Source organism: Astatotilapia calliptera, chromosome 5 (assembly GCF_964374335.1).
Source record: "Astatotilapia calliptera chromosome 5, fAstCal68.1, whole genome shotgun sequence".
Taxonomy (NCBI): domain Eukaryota; kingdom Metazoa; phylum Chordata; class Actinopteri; order Cichliformes; family Cichlidae; genus Astatotilapia; species Astatotilapia calliptera.
Genome location: NC_137426.1, coordinates 33840979 through 33867501, shown reverse-complemented (window position 1 = coordinate 33867501; position 26523 = coordinate 33840979). Strand labels below are relative to the sequence as shown.

Genomic DNA, 26523 nt, shown 5'->3' with positions numbered 1-26523 from the left:
TGCAGGAAATACATCCTTGGTTGGTGTAGCATAAGCGCTGATATATGGTGCATAAACTGTGTTTATAGGTGTCAGGGGTGCAGGAAAACATCTCGGGGTGTACTGCTCACACACTCATACACACGCACGCACACACACAAAATACTGCACAGTGCAAACTGTGGCCACATAATAATGCAGCTGAAAGACACGGGAAATGGGTGATTTTATTGAAATATGTGTATGTCTGTCAGCAGAGCTCTGTGTGTGTGTGTGTGTGTGTGTGTGTGTGTGCGTGTGTTTGGAGTTGGTGGTGGAGACTCTGCACTCTTTTACTTTCCATCTTCTTGACTATTATATCTGCCTCTCTCTCTCTTACACACACACACACACACACACACACACACACACACACACACACACACACACACGTTTTATAACAAAAAGCGACAAAAGCCTTTTTTTTGACACAGCATATATTCATTATTAACATACATTCATAGGCAGTATAGTCTTCAGTGTATAAGTCTTTACAGATCTACAGTATGTCTCTATGATGATAGCAAGTTATTATAGGAAAGCTTGGCTTTATGATGGTGGTACAAGATGACAGTAGAGTCCTGAAAGTGGCATGAGAAACTGTGTGTGTAGTGTGTGTGTGCGTGTTAGGAAAGGAACAGGGAACACTTGGTTGTGTGATTTTGTGTTTGTTGCTGTAGGGCGAGGGCTCTATGTGCGCTTGGAGAGAAAGTGCTTCAGTCATCATGTGTGATGAACATGCTCGGCAACCCTCTGGCAGACCCCTTTCTTTGTATGTCTGAATGTGTATTTACATTATGTCTGTTTGGAGATGCAGGCATGTCGCTGTGTGTTAACTTGACTGTGTGTTGTTTGCATTAAGCTGACTAGCATTTGGCAGATGACAGCGTGCAGCACAAGGTCAGAACCCGCATCGATTCTCAAACGAGCACACAGGGTGATGCCAAGGACATGCGCCGAAGCTGACGTAGAAAGTGTTTTTCATGGAAGCTGTCTGGTGTGTGTTTGTGGCTAGCAGCTGTGGGTGAATGCAGGTGTGAGTGTTTTGTTTGACCGACGCCCATCACCTGCCTACTGAAAAAACAGGACACAGCTGACAGTGGCTTTCGTCCGTCCGTCATCGTCCTCTTGTCGTTAGGAAGACAGTGGATGAGTGAGTAGAGCAGCATCAGGGTGTTGCGGAGGGCAAAATAAGCGACTGAGAGGCAAATGAGCCTCAGCGCAGCCATGTATACTCAGAAAGCAAATCACAAAGTGTTCCTCTTTGTTGTTTTAGCCTGTCCTGTGACAGACTCGCAGTCTCCATTTTTGTCTCCAAGTGAGTCCCTGAAGCAGCAGCAGCAACAAGGGCTGACGGCCAACAACCCTCCTCCTTAACACAACCCCCAAACCCCCAAACTGCCTAGCCGTTTGTCTAGTTTGTCCATGATAATCTCCACTCGTCGGTTTGTCTGTAGTCCTTCTATAACTGCCCCTGTCAACCCCCTCAGCAAAACTCTCAACAAATAAGTTAAACATTACAAAAATAAGGATCAATGACAAACTAAATATGACTGTGAGGGAGCGAATCAGGAACTGAAAGATGCTCTCTACTTGAGAAGAAACAAACAGACTGTAGCTTTGTAGGAAATCCCATGCCTAATCTACTGATGTCCACTAAGGTGGCAAAAAAAAATAAAGGATCGGATGACCTTTGACCTCTCGGGCAATCAGTCTGTGTCTGTTGAATAGCAGTAGGAGGCTGGGATGGTTAAAGGAGATGAAGGAACTAAACAAGTCCTCCCTACTCCCTCTTTTCTTTAGCCGATCAGGAGTACGGGGCATTTTTTGTCTATCAGCAGTTCCCTCTGTGCCTCCGCCTCCATCACCGGCACGTGTGAATCTCCACCATTTTACGGCACTGTTTGCATTTGACGTAACAGCACCAGTGGAACTTACAGCTGCACCTGTCCACCACCTCCACCTCCTGTGTCTGGAAGCCACGGCCGCAGCACATCAGCTCACAGCCGTCGATGGCCTTGGATGTTCGGTTACACTGGCGACCCACCGTGCCCAGCATCCCTGGCGTGCGTGGATCGTAATCGCAGAAATCTGGACTTGGTTCCAGGTAGACCAGGTCTTCATCCGTGTGAGGTTTGAACTGGGAATTGCGAGGAACAAGGACTTTGGTTGTGCCCACCTTCCGCTGCTCTACCTCGGTAGCGCCGTCAAACTTCTCCTTGATGATGTTGCCCACCTTGCGAAATGGTGGCATGGCTTTCCAGCAGGTCTTCACCTCACAGGAGCCTGAGACGCCGTGGCATTTGCACTCCACACGCATGTGAGACAGGATGGCCTGCAAGGATTCCAAAGAACATTTGGTTTGCTGAAACAGCTTTAAAAGCAGCAGATCTGGATGCCAACATCTGTTTCTATAACGCTGAATTTGCTCTCAGTAACACCTAAAACAAAAATGGAGCTTTGACTCGTATTTCTATTAAATGACTTGATACCTGACTTTGCATTTGTCTCAAATAATTTGTGTTGTCTTTTAGTTTTCTCACATTTTTTTAGATCTCTTTTCAGTAACTTCATATTTAATTTGGACTTATGTTAAATGACTGAAGACCAGACTTGATGTTTCTTTTTAAAAGAAACTTGACTGAAAATTAATGCAGTGCCACCCTACAAAAGGGCAAATCGAATTACTAGAGACTTGATTCGAGGGTTTATCTCTTATAATTTGGGGCTTAACTTTCTATTTGGTTATGCTCACTTGGACTTTTCTCGAATGGCTGGACTAGACTACTAACATCAACAACATTAAACTTAAAGAACTTGTGACATGATTTGAGAACTCTGGGTTTGACTTTCTAGGCTGACTTGAGAATTGACATTGACTTGTCACATATGGTGTGACACTTGGACTTGTCTTAAATAACTTGATCACAACTTGGCTTAAGCCTGTTTTTAACGTATATAATCCTGACTAGTTTTTTTTTTTTAACTGAAGGACTAAAAACCTTTCAACTAAAAAAACACTCAATTTAAACTTATTCTCAAGAAGTTAAAACCTGACCTAGATGGACTTGTCTCAAATGACTTAAGATTTGACTGTAATGGACATCAAACCCCTACAAAAGGTAAAAACTACTTTTTAAAATATCTTGATCCTTTGAATGGCTGGAGACTTGACTTGGGAATGTGTCTTATAACTTGAGGCTTCTCATCTACTTGAGAGTTGACCTTGGATCTTCTGTAAATAAATTCAAGGTTTCAAGCTTTTCTTCAAGCTTTTTTTTTTTGTTATCTTGAATGACTTGATTGTTTCAAATAATTTGAACATAAGCCACGGCTCTTTATCAACAGCAGTGGATTACCTTTCTGCCGGCCTCGTTGTTGTGCAGGTTCATGAGAGCCCGACTGGAGGACTGGCCTTTACTCCTCTCCCTCACATCGACAAAGGACTGAGAGAAGGCCACTCCATATGCAATGTTATCGCTGCAGCCTGACCACTGGAACCCTAATAAAGGATATTAATACAGAGACAAGAAACGGTCATTGTAAGGCTTTTAAATGTTGCACTGATACTATACCACAAGCTATTTTTCAGTCAGGTTTTATTCTTCATAAACTTATAATTTAATGTGGAAATGTGTGTGGGGTGGTTTTAAAATGTCATCATTAACAGTCTCACAGTTATGTCTGCTTGGAAAACAATTTTCATATTATATAGTCTTATTTCTGCATTAAACTGTACAGGATCAGTTGGCCCTTGTGTTTCCTTTTCTGAGTGTGTGTTTGTGTGAAAGAGTGAGAGAGACCTACCCTCTGGACTGACTCCATGTACATTGTGGTCACAACCACATTTTTCCAGCTCCCCGCTGCTGCAGGCCCTCGTGACCGCAAACGCCACACTGGCTGCTGAGATGGCATACACAAAGGCTGCTTCACGGGTGCCTAACACACAAGCATAAACACAAGCACACAGTCACATTGTGTCATTATGCAAATGAAAAGAGCTTGTACTTCTGAATGATCAGATAAAGTGTATGTGTGTGTGTATACACACAAAAGTGTGTTAAAATCTAAAGAATTGGGCCCAGACATTAATACGCTGGAGCCAATAGAAATGGAAACAAGCTCAAACATTTCACAGTATATAAAACATGATGAGTTATTTATGTTGCACTTTTGTAAATGCAGAACAGATAAACCTGTTTTAGCATTATAGACCAGCTTTAGTGTTGTCTGCCATTAAAGTGTCTTCTGGAATCGCTGCAGTGGATGATCTTACCTTGCGTGACCACTTTCCCAAACACAGGCATCGACTCCAGTGTGGAGCAGTTCCATCGACGGTTGCGAAACTGAAACTGACACTCATCTATAGCCAGCTGGGCTCCACGACGCACCGCATCCATCACCTCCACGCTCCGCTTACAGATCTGAACCTGTAGTGGACACACAGGAGCTGCGTCACCCACAAACGAAGAGCATGCAGCTAGAAAGTTTTTACTGTTCTGATCTAAGCTTAAAATTAGTGGCATGGATACTTTGAGAGGTGTGACAACAAAGGCAGCCGGAGGGGATATTTGTCTTTTAGGACTCACGTTAGCTAAAATGAGTCACTGGGTTGAACTTGTCAATTTTGTTGATGCTCTTGGGTCTTTTAGAGCATTCGTAATGGAATTATCTGGAAAAGAATACAGTTTGCTGTGTTTTTCCACCTATCCAAGAAGCTTCCCCATCAGCATTTAATTAGTTTGTCACTTACACTGATAAGCAGGTCCATTTGTGCACTTCATGGATGTAGTATTCAACCCAGACTTGCTCCTCTAGCTAATGAATTAGCTCCCCACCCTCTCATCTGTTTATATAGTCATTTCTGAGTCCAAAACCAACATGGGCAAAAATATGAGTGCTTCAGAACAGATCCTCAAAAAACGGTTACGTTCATCTTTTAATTACGGTGTATTGTTACTACCTGTTTCGGCACTTCATGATGCTTATATGCTCAAACTTTCAGTATTAGCATAATACATTATAACACCTATGCTGCATGTGCTCTAATAATTTGGTTTGTTGGTATGCTGGTAGTTATGTAATACTTGTATTCTGTCAGAAACCAAAATACAAGACAAATTAAATTTGACCTGATGGAGGGGCCTCATGACAAGTAAGAGGATCATCAGAATTAAATTCCATTGTAAATTTTCCTGGAGGGAAAATGTCATTGTAATCAATCCGAAACTTGTCAAGAAAATTTCACCCCAACCACAAATGCCAACTTTGGGGTGGCGCCAGAGGAAAAGTCAGGGGATCAGCAAAGTCATGTCTGGGACCCGGGAATGTCTGTAGAAAATTATGTCCCAATATATCCAGTAGATGTGGAGATATTTCGCTGGATAATGAAACGTTTGGGATTACTGGTGGCACTACAGGAAATGTCTGGGGATCACCTGAGTCAATAGGAGTCAGGAATGTCAGTGTAAAAATCAATGGCAATGCAACCAGTAGTTAGTGAGACATATCAACATGCTAACTTTACTACCTCTAATTTCCATGAGCCTATGAGTTCCAACGATCATGGCAAAATTTTGTCCATATTGTTACCCATATGGTTTTCTTTAACATATGTAAACTTCTATATGTAGTTTTGTAAATGTATTCAGTTTTGTTTTGGATGACCTCTTGGATTTAATTTAGTAAATGGAGCCTATATGTTGTTAGTGAGGCAGGACAGACCACAGGTAACCGCTCAGTGTGCACGGCTGTGCGTTCAACTCAGGTTGGAATTTTCCAAGTTGAGGATTACAATTTCCAAGCTTGGAGTGTCCAAGACTGACAATACCGAATGTAAACGATCAAGATGGCTTACCACGAGAAACCTTTTTTTTTCATGGCAGGCAATGCATAGAAATCAGCAAAGCTTAGCTGGATATGGAACAGAGGAGGACAAAACAACAGCTAGAAGTGGCTGGAACAAATAATATCACCACATATCTGTTTAAAATACCTGACAAAGCAGTAAACCAAATGCCATAAATGTTGCAAACAATGTCATAATGTAGCCTAGAAGCCTTTGATGTATTCTGTAGATGCTACCATATCGAGTAACATAGTAGCCTTAGCTTGTTGGGGTTGATGTACAAGTCAGGCCCCAGTTTCTGAATCTTCCAAGGACTCATCTATGAAGTGTTGTCCTCTCAAGAGGAAGCAGGCTGGTTTTGTTTCTGCTAACAACTGACATCAGAAAACCAACGAGCTAACAATCCTTAAAACCGCTTTATGTACACTTTTTTTTTTACGCTCAAATTCTTTGAATGTAGAACTTTTCAAGAATTAACAGCTTGGTTTTACTAGTCTACACTATCAAACCTTAAAAATGATTGATAGCAGTAGTTTATAAATTCTTTTTCATGATTAAGGACTTACATGCTTGTTAAAATCATCTGCAACCCTCAGTGATGAAAGTTGAAATTCCTTTGCAGGTCCTTCCATGAACATTTCAGGCTGGGTCCAAAAATGATTCAATCCCCCAGAGACCTCCATGTTAAAATGGCCAACTTTACAGCCTTAGGAAGCCATGCTTGTAGGCTGGTGCAATAAATATGTTTGCCCTGTATGGATAGTATTGCTCTTTATGTATATCCATACTGATATTGGAGTTTTGGGTGTGGACTGATGGACACTGATGGACAGCTCACCTTGACTGAATATAACTCTTTATAGTGAAAAACAAGTGCATTTGTAACTTCATAACTGACTTAGTAACTTATTACTACAGTTGAGTGGAGTACCTGTCTCTGGATCAGGCCTCGTAACCTCTCACACGTCTCCTCGTCCCTGATGCTCCCCACTGATGACAGCTTGGCGAGGTACCTAGTGGAAAAAACAACAAGGCTTCTTTAGTGAGCTCAAAAAAGCAATATTTCATTTTACAAATACACAGTAAATGGCCACAAGGTGGATTTGAACAGGGCTCTGCATTAAACTTTATGCTATATGGGTTGCTTGCTAAACTGGCTCCCTCCCCCTCCTAGATCATCATTCAGTGCAAATATGATACACAAAGAAATTTGTGAGTCTTGAACAAACATTTACTTGGAGCCTACAGGAGGATGCTGGTGAAGTAAGAAGAGTAAGGAGAGTCAGCCGTATGATGCAAGCAACAACTCGAGTATCCAGCCTGAACTAACTTGCAGACTTTCTTGAGCCATGCTCATCATTAATCATTCTTACAGTTGGGAAGCAGAGCTGCAAAAAGCTCCCGTGCCTTTGTGGGAATGTTTTGGATGAACATCCAAGTGTGAGGACATTGAGAGGAGGGAAAGTGGCTTATCACACAAACACACCACCTCCAGGCCAGACAGGTCAGGGAGATATACTGCACACACACACACACACACACACACACACACACACACACACACACACACACACACACACACACACACACACACACACACACACACACACACACAGTCTAAGATATATGAGAAAATGGCATCAGTCTGGATGCCCTGACCCTACCACTTCCACCTCAGCCTCATATCTCAAGTCATAGCTTCACCTTACAGAAATAGGCTTTCTCATAACTACCCAAGCTGTGTACTGTCTGCACCCCTCAGTGTCCCAAGACGTCATGTGCATGTACATGTTGAGTCTAAAATGTTTTGTTTTTCTAAAACAAACAGATGTGATCCTTAGCTGTTTTCATTTTCCCAAAAATGAAAAAAAAAACAAGCACAGGTTAGAAATTGGTATCTAATAATGATTAATTTTATTTTGGTAAATTATTTAGGGAAAATGTGAAGGCTGAAGTTTAACTATTACACCTGCTTTTGTGAAATACAGCAAAATGGCAATTTTACAACAAGATTTTGCCGAAACAAAGACAGAAGAAAATAATAAAAAGAAAATAATAAATGAAGAATAATGTTTTATAAACAATGATAATGATACTAACACTTTTTCCTGAGTTCATATTTTATCTCTAATTTCAAGACACTTATGAATATCATTTTCATACAGTGTAATGTCAGTGAATAAACTGGTGTATAAAAATATTAAAAATAAAAGTTGTATTCCATTATGTACTTTTTGTTTGCTTTTTATGCTCATTTTTGCATCTTGCTGGAAATTGATTTCCAGCCTCATATCTGTGAGTAAATATCTGCAGAGGGAGATTCAGGAGGTGTTAATCAGCAATCACACAAGGCTACAGACCAGTTGGCAACCACCTTCAGTAGGGAAAAGTGAGTATTCTCCAACTGGTTGTGAGTGGTTTCTGGAGGTTGCTGTCACTCACTGCTATAGCTTCAGACACACAGGTCTAAAAACTGGTCCTCAAAAAAACTGTTATTAATGCATCAAAAGGCTTTGCTAAGACATGGAGGGATGCCAAACCGTGTTCTTTAGCAGGCGAAATCCAAAGAAGAGCTGAGTATTGATCTCTCAGTTCTCAGGAAACACTGGATTGTGATGTGTTCTGTGTGGCTTCACAGCATCAGTAAATATAGTAGTATATGTATTAACTCAAAATGCTCAAAAGCTGGCATACACTTTCAAATGTGGTATCATATCTAGATTTTGAAGTGAACACCCTGTTTTATCAGGCATCTTTCCACAGACCTGTGCTGGATTCTCAATCACATTTTGAAAGAAACACATGCACATTTGTTAAATGTAATTTATTTTCTTGCCACTTTTGGGGCAAAAAATGACCTTGAAAACTGAGGTTTTCAAGGTTTAATATAGTTAATGTTTGAAAGCATCTATTGTAACTTTTGGTCATTTCCAAAAGTTAGTAAAAAGGAGTCTAAATCTGAGATTAAAAAAAGAAAGCTTAGAAGCCAAAAAGTTGAAATAATGGGCTGTGACTAATTCTTTAACCACCTGTTGGTCTCACTGTAAGGTATTTCTGAAGGGAGAAAACGAGAGGGAAAAAAGAGCACTGCATATAGTTATATAGTCGTATAGCCATGTCTTTTTAGGAGACATGGCTGATTTTACTATGTAAGAAAGAATTCAGTAAATGGGCACTGGTCAGAGTTTGAATACCAAAATGTCCCTTAATAAAGGCAAATTCCAACAGAATTAACTTTTAGACTATTATTCTGTACAAGTAGACGTGTATTTCCTTCAGGTTCCCCCAGCTTCTTTTATGAGTCTTGGGTTATGAGTTCCCAGACCACACATACCTCTGTAAAGCCCTGCTTGCCCATCTCAATCAAGCCATGGCGCACAACCAGACTGCAAAGAATTCTTCTGTAAGATTACAGACCAAACTTTAATATAACACAAAGCCAGCTGAAGTTCTTTACACTGGCTAAGGCTATAGGTCGTTTAATAAAGTTGGCTCGTAGCCACTGCTCAACTCTTTTAACCTCTTAACATCCACCAGATCACTGGAGACCTTACTAAGATTAGTTTTCTTTAAGTCATATGCTAAATAAGTAAAAAAGCTGAAATCGCATGCATTCCTTTTGGCATTACAGCTTCCCTGTTTGGGTGTAATGACGAGCGTTCTATAAAAAGGGTGGATGCTAACGTTACCAAAACACTAGCCCTGACTCTAGATGGGACACAATGACCTGGTGGATGTAACACGTGTTAATGGGGCAGTATTACGATGCCGTCCTTCTTGAGGTCAAACAGCTCCTCCTCCCCCTTCACCCTCTTCATCGCCACCTCTCAACAGCTGAGATAATGTCTTCCTCTCTCTTTCTCTCTGTCTGTTCCATGGACTTTTTCTCTTCCCATCCAGACAGCGTCTGGATTAAACACTCATCACTGTGATAACCCTACTCTCTGCCACTCTGCCACCTCTTAGCCGCATCTGCTCACATCCTCCCAAACGATTGACATCATGCGCTCAGAAAGTTAAAGCACCTCCATGCTGACCTTCAACAGAAAGTGTGCACTATTCTCTCATGTCGTGGACAACAAGCATTGTGGCTGAAATTAGCACTGATCAGCACTTCTGTGTTAACGATGGAATATGTAAAAATTTGAAATGGTTACAATTAACTCTATGAAATGTATCACATTTTAGTGTATTGCAGAAGTAACATGCTCTGATAAATAGTGACTTGCATGTTGGCTTGGACAACATGCAGCATTAAGCAACTACGGAGCCACAGAAGGTCTGAGCTGGAAAGAGAAAGTGTGGCTATTCATTTGTTGAGTCAGAAAAAGTGTGGGCAATGCGGAGGTGCTGTAAACTTGCATTCTTCCTAATGACTAGCAAGTGGGGGATTTCTCTTATTGCAAACACAAGTCATGCATGAAAGTCTTTATGAAAATGACCCCCATTCCTTCACAATTTATCACCTCATTTATTTTCAAATGTGTTCAGGGCTTCTGTGGCTACTTTCAAGGTTTGTTTGTTGCATTGTGATTTAATTTAGAGTAGACTAGATGATAAAGGAAGATGCTTCAAAAGACCTAAAGACTTCAAAATGAATGTTGAGTTAATCATTTAACAATAAACCGTCATTTTATAAAATATTTGTCTTTTTGAAGCCAAACTGAATCCATGTAAAACCCTGAACTTGAACCTTTAACAAAGGACACTAAAACCTGACATTTGCAGACCTCATTATTTAGTGACATCATCATTAAACAACATGAGAGTGTGAAGGATCATGAACAGTAATCAACAAACAGGTAATCAGAGGAGACATCATGTATGCATTTCACTGAAATGTTTATCTGTGATGTGCTAACATGTAATTTGGTGGAAAGAGGACTCGGATGTTTTGTGAATTGTACACAGTGTAGAAATGTCAACAAGCAATACAAATGAAAAGTGTAACAAGCAACAAGTACTGGAAGAATATAAATGGCTTACTGTCTGGACAAGATACATATTTATCATTATTATTAGAACATATTGGCTCAAAGTAAATTCCCAGCATATGTGGATTTGCACAACTCCAATCTGAACGACCTCCAACCTCCAACCTTTCTAATCAAGGCGCGTAAGTCAAAACACCTGTGTGCACACGCAGTGCCAAATCATATTTTATAAGTCACTCAGAGGTTTGGGTTTGTAAAAGGAAAATATCTACAAACTACAGCTACCAGAGTAATGTTTTTAATCAGAAAAAAAAGAGTACGAGGTATTTTACAAGACAGAGTACAATTAAATCCAATACATTCAAAGAAATGTACAATGTAGCGTACGTTTAAACGATAGCGCTGAAGACAAAGACACAAAGTCAGCAAATTGTATCACTAATCTGAGCCATGCGTGGTCCACCTGGGTCTTAGATCTGACGTCAATAAAGCTGAACAGTGTTGGGATCTTGAGCAATGCTGACAATGTGGAGCTGCTTTGGTAATCGTGTGTTCAGAGGGATTCATGCGGTAAGTAATACAAGCCACTCCAACCACAAGCTCTGGTGTCATACTATTAACTCACCATGCACCAAGTCACACTCCTGATTGGCTGTACTAAAATGTGCAAGTGTGTATTTTATTGATTATAAATGTAACTTCTGATTCCTCTTTGAAAGGTTAATGCTGTTGCAGAAACTGGGAAAGAACAGAAGTCCCCATTGAGCAAAAGTGGCTGAAAAGACATGAAACACGACTTTGCCAGTTGTTTGAATAATGTTGAGATTTGGTTAAAAAGTGAACGGTGCAAACATGACAGTTTTCCTTTAACTCTTCAGAGACAACAGTGCGAACCACGGCGCCCGCGTGTGAGAACAATAACTTTGGATTTGCCTGAAACCTGTAAAGATAAGGTCACCCTTCCTAGTCCAGCTAGGAAACTAGCAAAGTAAGTACACCCTTACTGCTTCTGTAGGAAGTAAGAGGGTAAGTAGCAGCCAGGTGCTTTTTGCAGTTTCCTGGTCTTGAACATTGAGATGTGTGTTAACACACAAACCACAGTCCTCTCAGGAGTGGATGTCGCCCCAAGGTCAGACTGCGCAACGTTCATAGGAATTACAGAAAAACCCAAACAAACCAGAAAATCTGCAACAGAATGAAAAACCCAGTTAAAGTGTGGACATCAGCCTGACTGAGATGCTGTGGTGGGATCTTATGAGAGCTGTGCGTGAATGAATGTCAGCAAACCTCAATGAACGGAAGCACCCCTCTAAAGAAGAGTGAGCCAAAATCCCTCCACAATTATCAGAGACTGATGATGATGAAATGATGACTTCAAGTTATTGCTGCTAAAGGTGGTTCTTTGTGCAAATTCTTTAAATTTAGCCTGGAAATGTTTTGCTCAGGTAAATCCGCACGGTTTCAAGGGAGCCCTGGGCCTCACGGTCGACCCTCTAGCTCTCTGTGAGGTACATCCTCTGATCATTTTCAACAGGTCCTGCCCCTCATCTCCCTCCCTCCATCTGAACTGGATCGAGTCCACTTCAACTCTTCTCTCTGATTTGCTCGATTGCAGTTGCACGGCTCTCATCAAAGACATGTGGGGCTTTTGATCTGTCTTTGTTTTCTAGCATAGCCTTGGGCATGGTGCTACGTTTGGGTCAAGGCATCCAGCTGGGAGACCGTCAGTCAGCACGAAATAATCCCCCAAAACAAAAAAAGGCCCAAAATCGCAAAACAACTGACAGCAGCACCCACACAAAGAGACAGAAGCAGCTGGATGGCATCGCTCTGGCCTGACATTCACCCTGGAAACATTTAATAAACAATGGATAACTTGTTATTCAGGTAATTTCATAGATGTGTGTGTGTGCGTGGGAAAGCTAGTTGAAGGCCTTGGGTGTGTGCGTGAGTCCTCTCCCACTTTATCTGTTCATTTTGCAGTGTATACACTTCACTTCCCAGAGATGAGGTTAACAAAACACCTCTACAGAGGAGTCAACCCGTAGAAGGACAGAACACTACACACACACACACACACACACACACACACACACACACACACACACACACACACACACACACACCATCATCCCGGTTTCTCCCCCTCTTCTCCCTCTGTCTCTCGGGTCTCTGGTGCTTGCGTGCCTAAATCTCAGAAGCCTAAGCCCAGTGGAGCCAATGGTGCTGTGAAGGCTGCGACGTGTAATGCAACACAAACACACAGCGGCCTGCGAACGCACCGCGCTTCAGGTGGAATGCTCCATACCTTTCACCCTCCACCCCACGCTCATGAGAGGCTGAAACTGAAAATAACAGATAAATATAAACAGAGCGCCATCATAACTGCAGGTTTATTGCAGCTACATAAAAAAGAAATGAATCTCATTCAAAAACTCCTGTTTGTATTTCTATAACAATATGAGCCCTGTGTCACCATCAGAGATGGGCAGTAACGCGTTACTGTAATCCCATTACTTTTTTCAAGTAATGAGTAAAGTAAGGGATTACTATTGCAAAAATGTAATTAGATTACTGTTACTTTCCTTAAGCACGCCGTGATTCTGTTTGTGAGAGTGTCTCATGACAATGATGTACGAGCGTGCGACGCCCGTGGCAGCAACAGACGTGTGCAGATCAACAATGGATAACATGACATTACTTTGACTCTGTAAAAAGTGACAAAAACATTAGCGTGCGCTGTTCACTCTGCGTGGGAAGAAAACTTTTTTTACAGCGAAAAATTTAACTTGAAATCTGAGCGAGCACCGAGCACGCTGCCACGGGAATGTGACCTTCACTGAGAAACCCCCGGATCCTCCCACTGACATGACCACTGTGGCACCGGGCAAACCTCCACCCGCCCCACTCCTGCTAAACAGGTGACAAGATTTAAGAGACAGGACTTAGTCCTGCTAAATCTTTGATTTTATTTATTTTCTGCTGTATTTTGCCCTTATTTTATCTGAAAGAGTGAATGTAAACATAAAGAATTATTTTATTTTATATGCTGGAATATGCAGAAAAGAGGTTCAAATGTTAAACACATTTCTTCAAGACAACGACTGTTGCATATAATTAAAATTTTGCAATGTGCGTAAAATTCAAACTAATAAAACAAGTTTTAAAAAGAGGCTTTCCATTTGTTTCAGTTTTGTATGATGCATTATGCAGAAAAAATAGAATTGGGCTGAAAGGTCTTTTGCTTTATTGCGTATTCAGGTTGTGTATCATGTTTTTAAAAGTAACTTAGTAATAAGTAACTAATTAGTTTTGAAAATAAGTAATCAGTAAAGTAATGGGATTACTTTTTTGGAGAAGTAATCAGTAATAAGTAACTATTTACTTTTTTCAAGTAACTTGAACAACACTGGTGGCCATTAATAAAGCTTTTTCATATAACTCATTTATAAAATGATAACATTTTGTCAGGTGTATTAAAGTACTCTAAGCTCAAATATAATATCTGGTCAAACACCCACGACACTCCTGGTTCGAAGCTGTAAAAAGTCTGTGATTTAAGATGTTGCACTAAAACCAGACAGAGTGATTTTTGAACCCATGTAGGTTCAGGGGTAGAGACTAAGTTCAGTTAATGTTCATCTTTTTTAGCAGAATACTGTTTGCAACACCCACAAACTTCATCTCAGATGTGAGATAGATATATTTTGTACCAAAACTACCATCATGCTTTCAAGGGCACACACACAAACAAACACACACACACCCTACACCAATGCCACCAGGAAGTACCCGAGTGCAAACCAGGATATGTTGGTACGTATGAACCTTGTTGGTACAGACTGTAGTGGCTATATGAGATATCAGTACAGACAAATGATCAGAATCAGCAAGTACCTTGAAGAGAACCAGCTGAGGTAAACTAAGTGCAAATGTACAGAGGAGAGCTGCTATTTAGACTTTCTCTCTTCTTTGCTCTCTTCCTGTATCAAATATATAGATTAGAAAGAGAGAGAGGGGAATGTAGAATGACCAGTTAACCTAACCCTTCTGACTGTAAGTCTTTGGACTGCAGGAAGGAGCCAGAGTACCTGGACAGAGTGCACAGAAACACCCCTGCTCGGTGCTAGATTTGACCTCTCTTCTTTCAAAAGTCTCTCTTCTCACCACAAAAATAAAAAGAGGGCCAAAAGGAAGAGAACCTGCAGACAAGAGAGAGCTGGGGTAGAAGCTGTGATCTGTGCTTCAGTCAGTCTCTTCACACAAAATGACACAAATGCTTCCAAACTGCAGCACACTCTCTGCACCGCCATCGTCTCCAGTGTGTATTTATATGAAAATATCCTCATGTTTGACTTTCCAGTACTGAACACACAGCAGAGGTACACAGTGACCAGTAAATATAGAATAAATGGGAAGTGCAAGGAGGAGCGCTGCAAGAAAAGAGTCTTTTCTGCCGAGGGACTGTGTGCTTGTTTTACAAGAGCTGAGACAAGCCTGCTACCAGTTACAGTCAACATGCACTGACGGTCATTTTTCAGCAGCGCAGTAAAAGCAAATGAAATAATAAACTTTTACAATGAGCACTGCTGGTGGAGAACATGAGGGCAGTATACATTCAAAAACAAGTGGCCCCAGCTAACCCTCAGTGTGCCCTCTGCAGTGTTTCACACAGCATGTAAAGCAGATACTGACCTGTAGAGGGCACTATTCTCTCAGTTTGGCTTAAGCCACCTTCCTACACTGAGCATCAACACAGAACTAAACTCTCCAGCTTCTAAACTTCCTGATGGCTTTACGCTGCTGTGAACAGCCAGTGTTGTACATGTGCCTGTACAAATTAGTATTTGGAAAACACTCTGGCAGTGGCAGAGGCTTCTTGTCCACATATCCATCTGTAATAGGGTTACAGCTGACCTTATATGGAAGTGCAAAAATGATTGACCCATGACGGATAACATTTAAGAATCCCTAACGAAGGTGTCAGTGTATGCCACATGGAGATAATCAAGATATCCAAACATTTTCTGTCTCCAAATATGTGCATTATAAACGATATAAATACTTTATATCCAGCGTGCGAAGGAACCTGAATAATCCACTTTGTCAAATCGACGCAATGACGTTGCGCTTGCAGTGTTTTATAACCCAGTCTTCCAGAAACCACATTCATGCTGACTGGATTTGCAGCAGGCGTTTTTACACCACGATCAGTAAAAATAACTTTTTTAAAATTTTTATTTTATTTTGTTATTTGAGTGTTTCCAAGTGGCAACACTGGTGCCAAAAACAGCAGTTCCTCCAATAGGCACTTGACATTGGGATCCTAAAGCTTCAGTGCAGATTCTGAGGCTGCATATGGCTTGCTGTGTGGTACAAACTGTGCCTCAGTTTTGGTGAATGAAGTTATATTATTTTAGTAGTTTTTTTAGCACCGTTCAGCAGGTGTCTGCACTGTATGACTGCAGCTTGAAACTGCTTAAAAGCAGAACTTCAGTGAGTACATCTGCATGACATTTCTATTTCACATTTGAAGCCAGCCTGTTGCTTTTTGATTCAAACCAGCGGATGGCCAAAATTGCCAAGCGTGTATAGCCCAAAGAAAAGAAGAAAAATGACATCTGAGTGCAGCGAATGGCTTCACAGTAAGTATTCTGATCACTTCACTCCACCTACACACAGGTTTACTTCTTTATTAGATATGTTCTTATTATATATTTAAAAAATATTATATCTGTTAACCCAGGGTAATGGGTAAGACATGTTTATCTCAAGTTAAAAAGAAAATATATAAACTTTAAAAAAAAGCCTTAAATGTAAATATGTGTTAGGAATGGCAGAATGTAAAATGTTTTGGGATAGCACAACATTTGCTCAATTATATATGCAGTTAATGCTTTTTCTTCACCCCTCTTTTATTATATAATCTAATTAAGCAGGATCATCTCTGCATTTATAAAGCAAAGCATCGTTCGGAAATGGGCTTAAAACAAAGAGAAGCAAAAAGTTAAAAGTAGAAGCACCTCATCACTAAAAAAGACCCGCAAAATTAGTTTTTGTGTTTGTGTTTTTGTTGTTTTCTTATGAGCCCTCATCGCATGCATGATCTCTCCCTCTCTGCATGTCAACACCGCTGAAATGCAGTAGCTGGTTTAAGAAGCTGGTGTCGGCGTTGTTTGGTGGATGTGTCGGGTGTTGTATTCATTTGAGACATAATACTCAAAACGTCCTTGTGACACCCGCACAAAAAATAAAAGTAGGGGAGAGAGACAGTACCTTCAGCGGAAAGAATGAGAGATAAGGAGGGGAGGATGGAAAAAAGCTCAGAGGGAATCGTTTAAGGTCAGACGGTGAAGGCAAGAGAAGGAAAAGTGGCTGTGAGGCAGGGAGATGGTTAAGTGATAAAAGATTAAAATGTTAAAAGGTGAGAGGTCAAACAGTCTGATGAGTTCAATTAATGCACAGTCTACAGTTTGCTCTGCAGCTGTGTGTGTGTGTGTGTGTCTTGGTGTATTTATATGCTGCTGGCTCCACTAGAGCTGCTCATTTCCCCCTAAAAATAACATGCTCTGCCAACCCCACAACCCTCACACACTTGCACACAAAAACACATTTTCACACACGTTTGGAGAAAGAAGCAGTAAAAGCCATGAAATTAACCTCCTGCCTGGTAGCCTCAAAAGGCTACGAGCCAATTACTGTGTGTGTGTGTGTGTGTGTGTGTGTGTGTGTGTGTGTGTGTGTGTGTGTGCGTGCGTGCGTGTGTGCGTGTGTGTGTGTGTGTGTGTGTGTGTGTGTGTCGTGTGTGTGCGGGAAACAATAGCTGTGAACAGCTGATTATTTCTAAATGCAGGACTTGGCCGTGTCTGATTCCTGCGACGTGTACCTGTGGCCGTTTCTGTGTTTAGGTAACATTAGCCAGCTAACTGGATGGTTTTGTGTAGCTGGGTTTGGTAGGACAAAGATGATAGGCATGCATGATGATATCAGCTTGTGAGCAAGCAAGTCTCTATTTGTCGGTCAAAATTCTCTCATTCGGGTGATAAAGCTAGTAGTCAAAGTATGCTGCTGTCAATTTCCTTAAACGCTGACAAATAGAGGCAGAAAAAAAATTGGTGGATGGTACATTTAAAAAATCATCTTCTTTAATAAGCCAAGACATAAGCTAACATGGGCTAGAAAGAGCCAGATGTGGCTAGAATGTACATAGAAGAAAAGCGATCAATAATCTGACTGCAGCTATTATAACCCCAAGATATACAATCATCTTCCATTTATCCAATTCAGAGTGGGAAGGCGGCCTTATGGTAGGAAGTCATTGGACACTTAGTTTGGATCCCCTTTGCTTTCAGTCTTAATTTTTCAGGGTACATTTTCAGCAGATTGCTCATCAGAGATTTTGGTCCATGTTGTCATGACAGCATGGATGTGATTTGACCTTTGTGACAGGGTGTATTGTCCTGCTGGAAGCAGCTGCCAGAAAGAGTGTACACTGTGGTTATAAAGGGATGGACATGGTCAGCAACAATACTCAGGCAGGCTCATCTGGTACTGAGGTGTCCAAAGTGTGCCAAGAAAATATCCTCCACACCATTACACCACCTGAGATCCTCCAGGATGGATCCATGCTGTCACGTTGTTTGGTCCATTTTCCAGTTTTTCCAGTCTGCTGTTGTCTGACTTTGCCCTCAGTTTCTGGCTCTTAGCTGACAGGAATTGCAACTTGTGTGGTCTTCTGTTGCTGTAGCTCATCTGCATCGACGTTCGCCGTTGTGTGTTACCAGGTGCTGTTTTGCATAGCCTGGTTATAACGAGTGGTTATTCAGTTAGTGTTGCATTCCTATCAGCTTGAAGCAGCCGGACCATTCTCCTTTGACTTCTGGCATCAACAAAGAAACTTCACCAGAAGAACTGCTGCTCACCAGTTATTTTCTCTTTTGTGGTCCTGGAGATGGTAAGATTGCAAAATTCCAGGTTCTGAAATACTCAGAGCAGCCCACCTGGCACTAACAGCCATGTCATGCTCAAAGTCACTTATATCACCTTTCTTGCCCATTCAGATGCTCATTTCAACATCAGCAGGTCATCTTGGCCACGCCTGAATGCACTGAGTTTCTACCATGTTGATTTGATTAGATATCTGAGGTAACAACCAGTTGTACCAGTGTACCTAACAAACTGGAATAAAGAGGATAGAATAGGATTGTGTCCGAAGAGTTCAATTATTAATGCCTTTTCCCACAGTGTCAAAGACATTTTTATGATTTTTTTTTTTTAATTTTCACATTCAGGTTGGATAGATAAGGAGATAAGCTGGCTTGTGAAAATGACATCCTTCATGCGGAGCAGGCAGGTTAGGACTTGCACCATTTACCGCTCCTGCTTACTGTTTACACAGTTAACACATGTGATGTGCACATAACCCAAGTATTGTACATAACACTGGTGCATGTGGTTAGCATGGTTCTTCTCACCTTTTCTGCTACCAAGTTAACACTACTCTATAGAATTACCTACTTTATACTTATACAGAGAATCCTATGAACAAGTGATTGCCTGCTCCGACTTAAAAAACGTTATATTCAGTTCAGTTTTAGTCCCCTTGCATGCTTTATATTGTGAGGTAAAGACCCCGCAGTAGTTTAGGGTCTCATGCATTTGTTTCAGGTCATCTTGAATAAAACATTAAGTCAGTTTTGTAAATTTTGATCTTTCTGAGTTTCTTGTCTTTGAGAAATCATTAGCTATGAGCTTTTTTACTGTCAATAAAATGAACATTAGTATCGTCTATTGTAACGCTACAATAAGATACTGAAGATACTCATTCTATTAACATGGGCACCATTTACAGTGTTGCCAGTTGTAGCAACAGTGGAACAACTAACTTCACATTGTTTAAGAACACTTGTCTGCACCTATGACTGTCCTGCATCTGCGTACGGTTGAGATATTTTTTGGAGCATTTCCTATTCCTGCCTCACAGGAGCATCACAGACGCTGTAGTACAAAAGCAGAAATGCAGTCAGCTGTTCACACCACAGGACCCCCCAGACCTCCAAAAGCGTGTTATGTCTTCTAAACGCCCCGTGCACCTCTCTGTTGGTCAGCCAGGGCTGCTTGTCTTTTAGCGGTGCCGGCGTTTCCTCATCAGCCCCCAGCAGGACCGGCTGTAATCTGGTTATCCCGTGGCTCCAAGTGTGCCACGATAATTGCACACACTCTGGTGACAAGAGGGCTCGAAATAACATGCCACTGATTTACCACATGTGCGAGCGTGTGAGAGACAGAGAGTGCGCGTGTGAAAAGCAGTGTGAGGCGCCAGTGTGTACCGCAGGGCTTTCTCTGACTACTGATCAGCTGCCATCTCTTTATCACCTTACCATGCTCGTCCAGGACGCGCAGTACGCTAAAACCAACACTTTGCCCTGCTTTTAACTTCCATTCAAGACAATAAGAAGACACTGCTGAATCTGTCGCAGACAAATGTCAAGTAATCTTTTTGTTGCCACTGCAGTTATTAATTATTTTAAATCGTCCTTGGCGTCAGTTTAGCACGTTATCCTTACAATATTTGCAAACAATATTGCTCAATAACAATAATAACACACAGTCAGTTAAACTCCAGGGATATTGATTTGTCCACTTTGGAACAATAAACCAATGTCAATCCACTTAACCTGCTTTAGGGCAAATCATAGTGACGACAGATGCAAGGAGAGGCAGAGACAAGACAGCTCCCTCGTCTGATAGATCTTTCTCTTGTTTGCTTTTTGCTGGTGTCCCTGTCAGTGCTTGTAGCTTGATGTCAGGGATGATGTGTTAGGACCAGCAAGTTAGATTCAGGTTTGGGGAACCTGAGGACCAATCAGTGGCGTCAATATCTTCGTCATCCAGGAACTGCGTACACATACCGGCCACTTGAGGTCAGGGTTGTCCAGGGCCCACTACACCGACAGTGTGAGCATGGTCTCATCTGTGACGAGAACAGAGTGCCAGTGGCAGATCTGCCAGTTCTGGTGTTCTTGAGTGAGTCTTGCTGATTGATCTGCGCAGTGCTATGCTGTGAGCAACGGCCCCATCTGAGGATGCTGAACTCTTATGCCGCCTTCAGTGAGTCTGTTCCTGACAGTTTGAGTCTGCTCCTGTTTGCTGCACAAACAAATACCAGCCCTGCTATTGGGTTAACCCACCCTCTTTTCATCCAATGACCCATCTCCTGCTTTCTCCTCCATAGTCTTGACACTGTGTTGGGAGTCACAGCACACCTTTCTGCAACATCACGTGTAGAAGTGTCATCCTCGAGGATTTGCAGCTGAAATGGATCCACAGTGGTTTATGCTTCCTTACTGACTTCCCTGAAGTCTAACTGGCTTTGTCTGTCTATACTCTGATGATTGAGTGTTCCCTTATTATTTTTGCAGATGACCCTGTTAGAGGAAAAGTTAGAAGCTAACCAGGGATTTTATAAGTCATCATGAGCAGGACGGCGTCTATACAGCAACACCCACTCAAGTCAAAGGTATCAATAGAAGAAAAGCTAAGTGTGATCATCTGGTGGCCGTGGATTTCTGCACAAAATTCCATCTGGTTAGGACATTTCACTAAAAGCCAAAGCAGTAAAACTGATGGAGGAAAAGCGATGGACGTTTTGAGGTTACTAATTGGAAGATGGGTCGGAGACTCTGTCAGCTGGAAAGTGTCCTGGGAGGAGACAGGTGGCTAATTTCTGTGTTTACACTCTGTCAAACAACAATATCGGATTCTTTGCAGTTCGTTTGCGGTTGACAGTTGTAGCGCTGTTGCGCAATATTGAGACGATCACAAACCTTTGTTTTTACCCAGGTAAAAACTAATTCCAAAATGGTCCTGTAATGTGAGCTGTATGCGGATACGTTATCTGATTAATCACATTCTTTTCATTGGTATTCGCTTTTTCTCGCTTTTGTCATCTCGATTATGGCCACAGTTTTAATTATGTAAATAAATGAGGTGAACGACTTGTCAGCAAACACTCTATACATCATGGCATGATTCTGCATGAGCTCTGGTTTTATTCCAGGGCAGAGCTGAGGCCGATGATAGTGCCTGTGCCTTTGAGGGCCTAGCTTTGGTTTATGGTATGAGGCAGCTGGAGCTTGACCTCCTCAGCCTGTGGTCTGCCTTACTTTATGGTGCTCAGGTGCACAAACATCCTGCATTAATGCATCTTTTTCCTGTATGCAGATCGGTTATTCACATCCAGATTACGTGTTTATACCAAGTGTAGATGGAGAATATATCTGTGTGTGTGTGTGTGTGTGTGTGTGTGTGTGTGTGTGTGTGTGTGCATGTGTGCATGCGTGTGCACGTATGTAAGTGGCTCCCATTCCCCTGCACAGTGTAGTGTGGTAATTACTGAGCGTGTGCCACTGTTGGGGGACATGCCAGCTCACATACTCAAGTTCAAAAATCACAAAGACACACACACACACATACACACACACCCACAAGGCCAGGAGCAGCGGGCAGGCGCAGCAGAACCAGTTGGTGCAGGGTAAGAGGAAGCCGAGGAGGAGGAGGGTGATGATAGACAAATTAATGAAAAGCAGCATTCAGATCCCTGCTTGTCAAACGGGACACTAAATGTGACTCAGCAGCCACAGAGATCTGGCGGATCACATCCTGGTGGATGGGCTAAAGGTGACACGGAGAGCTGCAGGTGAAGTAAACAAACAGCCCGGTTCAGGCTGCGGTTCAGCGTGATTTAAGAACAGCTGAGAGGCGTGACGAGCAGTTTAACCTCCTCGTCAGTCAGGATTTTAAGAGCTCTATACCGGAACACAGCCTCAGCATTCAGTGTGACTCTATTAGCCTTTATTGCTTCAACAGAAGTTGTAGTTCACTCAGTTATTTTGTAATATCAACTAACATGCACATTATTACTTTATAGGAATGGATTTGTTCTCGTAATTCATAAAAGTGAAAATGCCCAGAAGTTTACCAAAGGCTAATTTTAGCTAGATTTCATGATGTCATCCTTAGCTATGGAACAGAAACGAAACAGGCGTGTGTGTGTGTGAGTGCGTGTGTGTGTGTGTGTGTGTGTGTGTGTGTGTGTGTGAGTGCGTGTGTGTGTGTGAGTGCGTGTGTGTGTGTGCGTGTGTGAGTGCGTGTGTGTGTGAGTGCGTGTGTGTGCGTGTGTGTGTGTGCGTGTGTGAGTGTGTGTGTGTGTGAGTGCGTGTGTGTGTGTGTGTGTGTGTGTGTGTGTGTGTGTGTGTGTGTGAGTGCGTGTGTGTGTGTGTGTGTGTGTGTGTGTGTGTTCCAGGATTTCAGTTTAGGAGTATGACTCAGCATATTCCCGATCCTAATTATGTCATAGTGATAACATCAGGGTTATTTTGGCTTGGAGACAAAGCATTGTTATGTTATTATTATTATACATTATACTGAAGTGCCTTTGTTACAAACAGGGGCCAAGTAGTTTTAAAGGTGTGGGTATTTACTGGGCCGGAAGGGTCGACTGGTCTGATAACAACACTATCAAGTTGCATTATGGGCAACGTAGGATCAAGCTCATGAAGAGCTTAATTCTCAGGAAAGAGTTAATTTCGGGGTATTCTAGATTTTGCCAATTCAATTTTTCTAAGAGTTTGGAACTGTTTGGAAGTGTATCACTAAATCCTTGTACTGTCCCCTTAAACCCCTGATTTTCAGTGTTTCTATTTCCAGATTTCTATTGCCCGGTGCAGTAAGTCGAGTTATAAGACACATTAAAACGGTAGGCGCATATCCTTGGATTTAGTCTGCATCCCTTCTAGTATCTATTAAGACTAAGACTTTTGAATTATTGCATGATACGTGTTGATTATATTGAAATATATATATAATTTGAAACTAAAGGTCAAATATGCTCATTCAACTTCTGTTATGGTTTGTCTGCTTTTGAAGCATACTTCTATATATCTCGATATCTGAAGCTTCTCTACTGCTTTGGGCATTAAGTTTAAATAAAAACAAAAACTAAAAGTAGTGACTGGATTTAGATTTGGTCAAAGGAATAATCATGAGCTGCTAATAAAACTCTATCAGCATGTCCCTTTCCTTTCCTCCCTCCTTTAAAGCCCAAACACTTCCCTCCAGGCTGTGGAATGTTTGCTTGAGTTCACACTTATTTAATTCATTCAGTTAAATTATTAACTAATAATTGAAGCTCATTTAAATCCCCCCTTTTTTAACAAATGTGAAGAAATCCACTGATTTGGCCAAAACAAACAGAACAAAAACCAGTAAACACAATATTGGGCAAAATAATGGTAATTACTTTTTGCCATTATTGAACAACACTAGTGGGCATCAGTCAGACTCTTCTTCCCTCAGCTTTGCAAAACCAAACACATTACAGCGTTAAACAACCACATCTGATTGATGAATCATTAGCCAGTGACCATACTGTTTTATTCTCCTATTTTGACTTTGCTTGTATTTTACAACATGAACAATGTGTAATATTTGGTCTTGAAATGTGCAGCTGACATCATAAACTCATCAGGAGAGTGTTTAACGAGGTCACAGATCAAGACACCTGAAGATAGTTTTACCACAGAGTTCTATACAACAGGACAGCTTTTTGCAACTACAGAAGTCGCCCCCTGCTGGCTTCACACAGAATACGTGTTCAAAACTCATGCCATGTCCATCTTCTGTATACAATTTATGGTTCCACACAAGTCAACTGACTACATCAAGACTACTGTATGTCAAAATCCTAGTATAAGTAAATAACATTGCATGCAACTCCCGTCTTCTGTCCAATCAGGTACAGTGGTAACCTGCTCTGTTACACAACAGGTGTAGTTATTGCATGTTTCAGAGCCACTGTACTAACAGCAATGCTGAAACTGCTTCTCATCCTCTGACCCTTGCTGAAGCGTGGAGGACTCACACACAGATTTTCCTCAACAGTTTAATCCTGCAGAGCAGACTGGCAGCTCGGCAGCCTGCCTGTACATGCCTGCTGTGTGCTGCTGTCACCACGCCTTCAGCCCCAAACAGCACAATTACCCTGTACTCAGTGACAGAGTTCAAGGTAGGCAGTGCTGTTTGGCAGGGCTTTAATTTAACTTACTCTGATGAATCTGTCAGCAATATCAGTCAGGCCGTCTGCAGCACCAGCCTGACGTAAACACAGAAGGCTACTATAACTCTCCCTACTATGAGGAAATAAAAATACAAATCGTCAAGTGAGTAACCAGGGTTTGAGAATACTGTAGTTATTAGTTACTACATAGCTCTCTGTCAGCTCGACTTCATATCAACAGAGCCTCGATTCTATGGAAGAAGGGGGGGAAATGAAACAGTCCCCCTGAATGATGAGCACTGCTTGTAAATTTGCTAAAGGTGAGTGGAATGAATGGCAGTAGAAAATGGAGCGGAGCCTGCAGAGGAATGCAGAAACCCACCTATCCACCTCCCACAGGCTGCCTTCAGAGCAGGCACACACACGCGACCCAACCGACCGGCCCCCAGAAGAAGAGGTGGCACGGTGCGCTTCGGCTACAGCGTCGGGCTGTGTGTTACACCTTTTGAAAACAAATGCATGATACTGATGTTTTGCTTTTAGTGACCTCACTGAACTTCTTATCTTTAGTCACGCACCCATACCATTAGTGTTTGTTTGCAAAATTGAAGTTGCTATTTTATTTCACTCATTTAAAAAGGTTTAAAAGGGAGTACTTTAGTTCAAATAAAAACCTGCTGTTTCTCTACAAGTTAAAGAAAGGGGACTTTTATTTGTATCTATATATGCATTTATTTATCTACTTCATGCCTGGTCTGGTTTCTCAGAGTAGGAGGAATTGTTCAGTTTTGCAAAAGAGAAAAAACATAATTCAGAAACTCCCTCCTAATTTGACTTTTTGCTGCTGATAAGAGCAGCACACAGGAGCCTCACATTGAGTTTGCCCACTTTTCTCTTGGGCTTTATGTTAACTTTTTTTAAACCAGTCAGTTAATTACGTTATGTAGACAAAAATCTTTAACTTTTTTGCGCAAAATGCAATTTATCGTCCAATCACTCCAAAACAAACAGCTGACCAAACTTTGGCTTTTTTTTTGGGGGGGGGGGGGGGGGGGGTAGCCATATTAGTAAGTTATTAAGTCTGAAAGAGAGAAAGTGAGAGAGAGACAGTGTGTGCCTGATGGTTAACCATTAACCTGTGCGCCCACTGAGCCGGGGTGGGGGGTTAGACGAAGATGATGTGTAGATGAGGAGGAAAACAGGAGCACAGGTGAAGTACAAGAGCGGAAATTTGTGGATTCTGGTTTAGAAATGTGAACGTCCAACTTACAGCCAGTTACTCGCGTTGGCCGAGAGAAGCGCGCAGCAGAGCATCAGGACGCACCGAAAAACATATTCCTCGGTCATCTCGAGAGGGAAGGAGGGGGGTCAGTGAGAGCCGAAATAATCCCGAGGTGGACAAGGGGGTCGTGCACAGCCTAGGCTGTTAATCCATCATCCCGCATCCAATGGGTCCTGCACCGGGGAAGACGCGCAGCTTCACGGTCCGTCTGCCCGGTTCTCCCGTCCCTCCTTCTGTCACTGCGCGCTCAGAAGGGACGGGGAGAGGGGCTCCAAAGGGATGCTTAAAAAAAAAGATCTAGTGCAGCTTTGGCTGAATCGACCCTTCTTCGGAATCAACTTGTTTGCTTTCCTTCTCTGCGCCGGGAGAGCGCGTGGAGGAGCAG

At 41.9% G+C, this 26523-nt stretch overlaps 1 protein-coding gene across 1 annotated transcript; it reads right to left on the bottom strand.

Annotated features, from left to right (window-relative positions):
- Positions 1 to 410: 410 nt before the first annotated feature.
- wnt4 (wingless-type MMTV integration site family, member 4) lies at positions 411 to 26218 on the bottom strand. Its single transcript, XM_026168994.2, has 6 exons — positions 26127 to 26218; positions 6798 to 6879; positions 4295 to 4448; positions 3826 to 3957; positions 3378 to 3520; positions 411 to 2353 (listed from the first exon to the last, which is right to left on the bottom strand). Exons 1-6 carry the CDS (start codon positions 26201 to 26203, stop codon positions 1883 to 1885), a joined length of 1059 nt encoding a protein of 352 aa, XP_026024779.1. The 5' UTR covers positions 26204 to 26218; the 3' UTR covers positions 411 to 1882.
- Between the last annotated feature and the right edge of the window lie 305 nt (positions 26219 to 26523).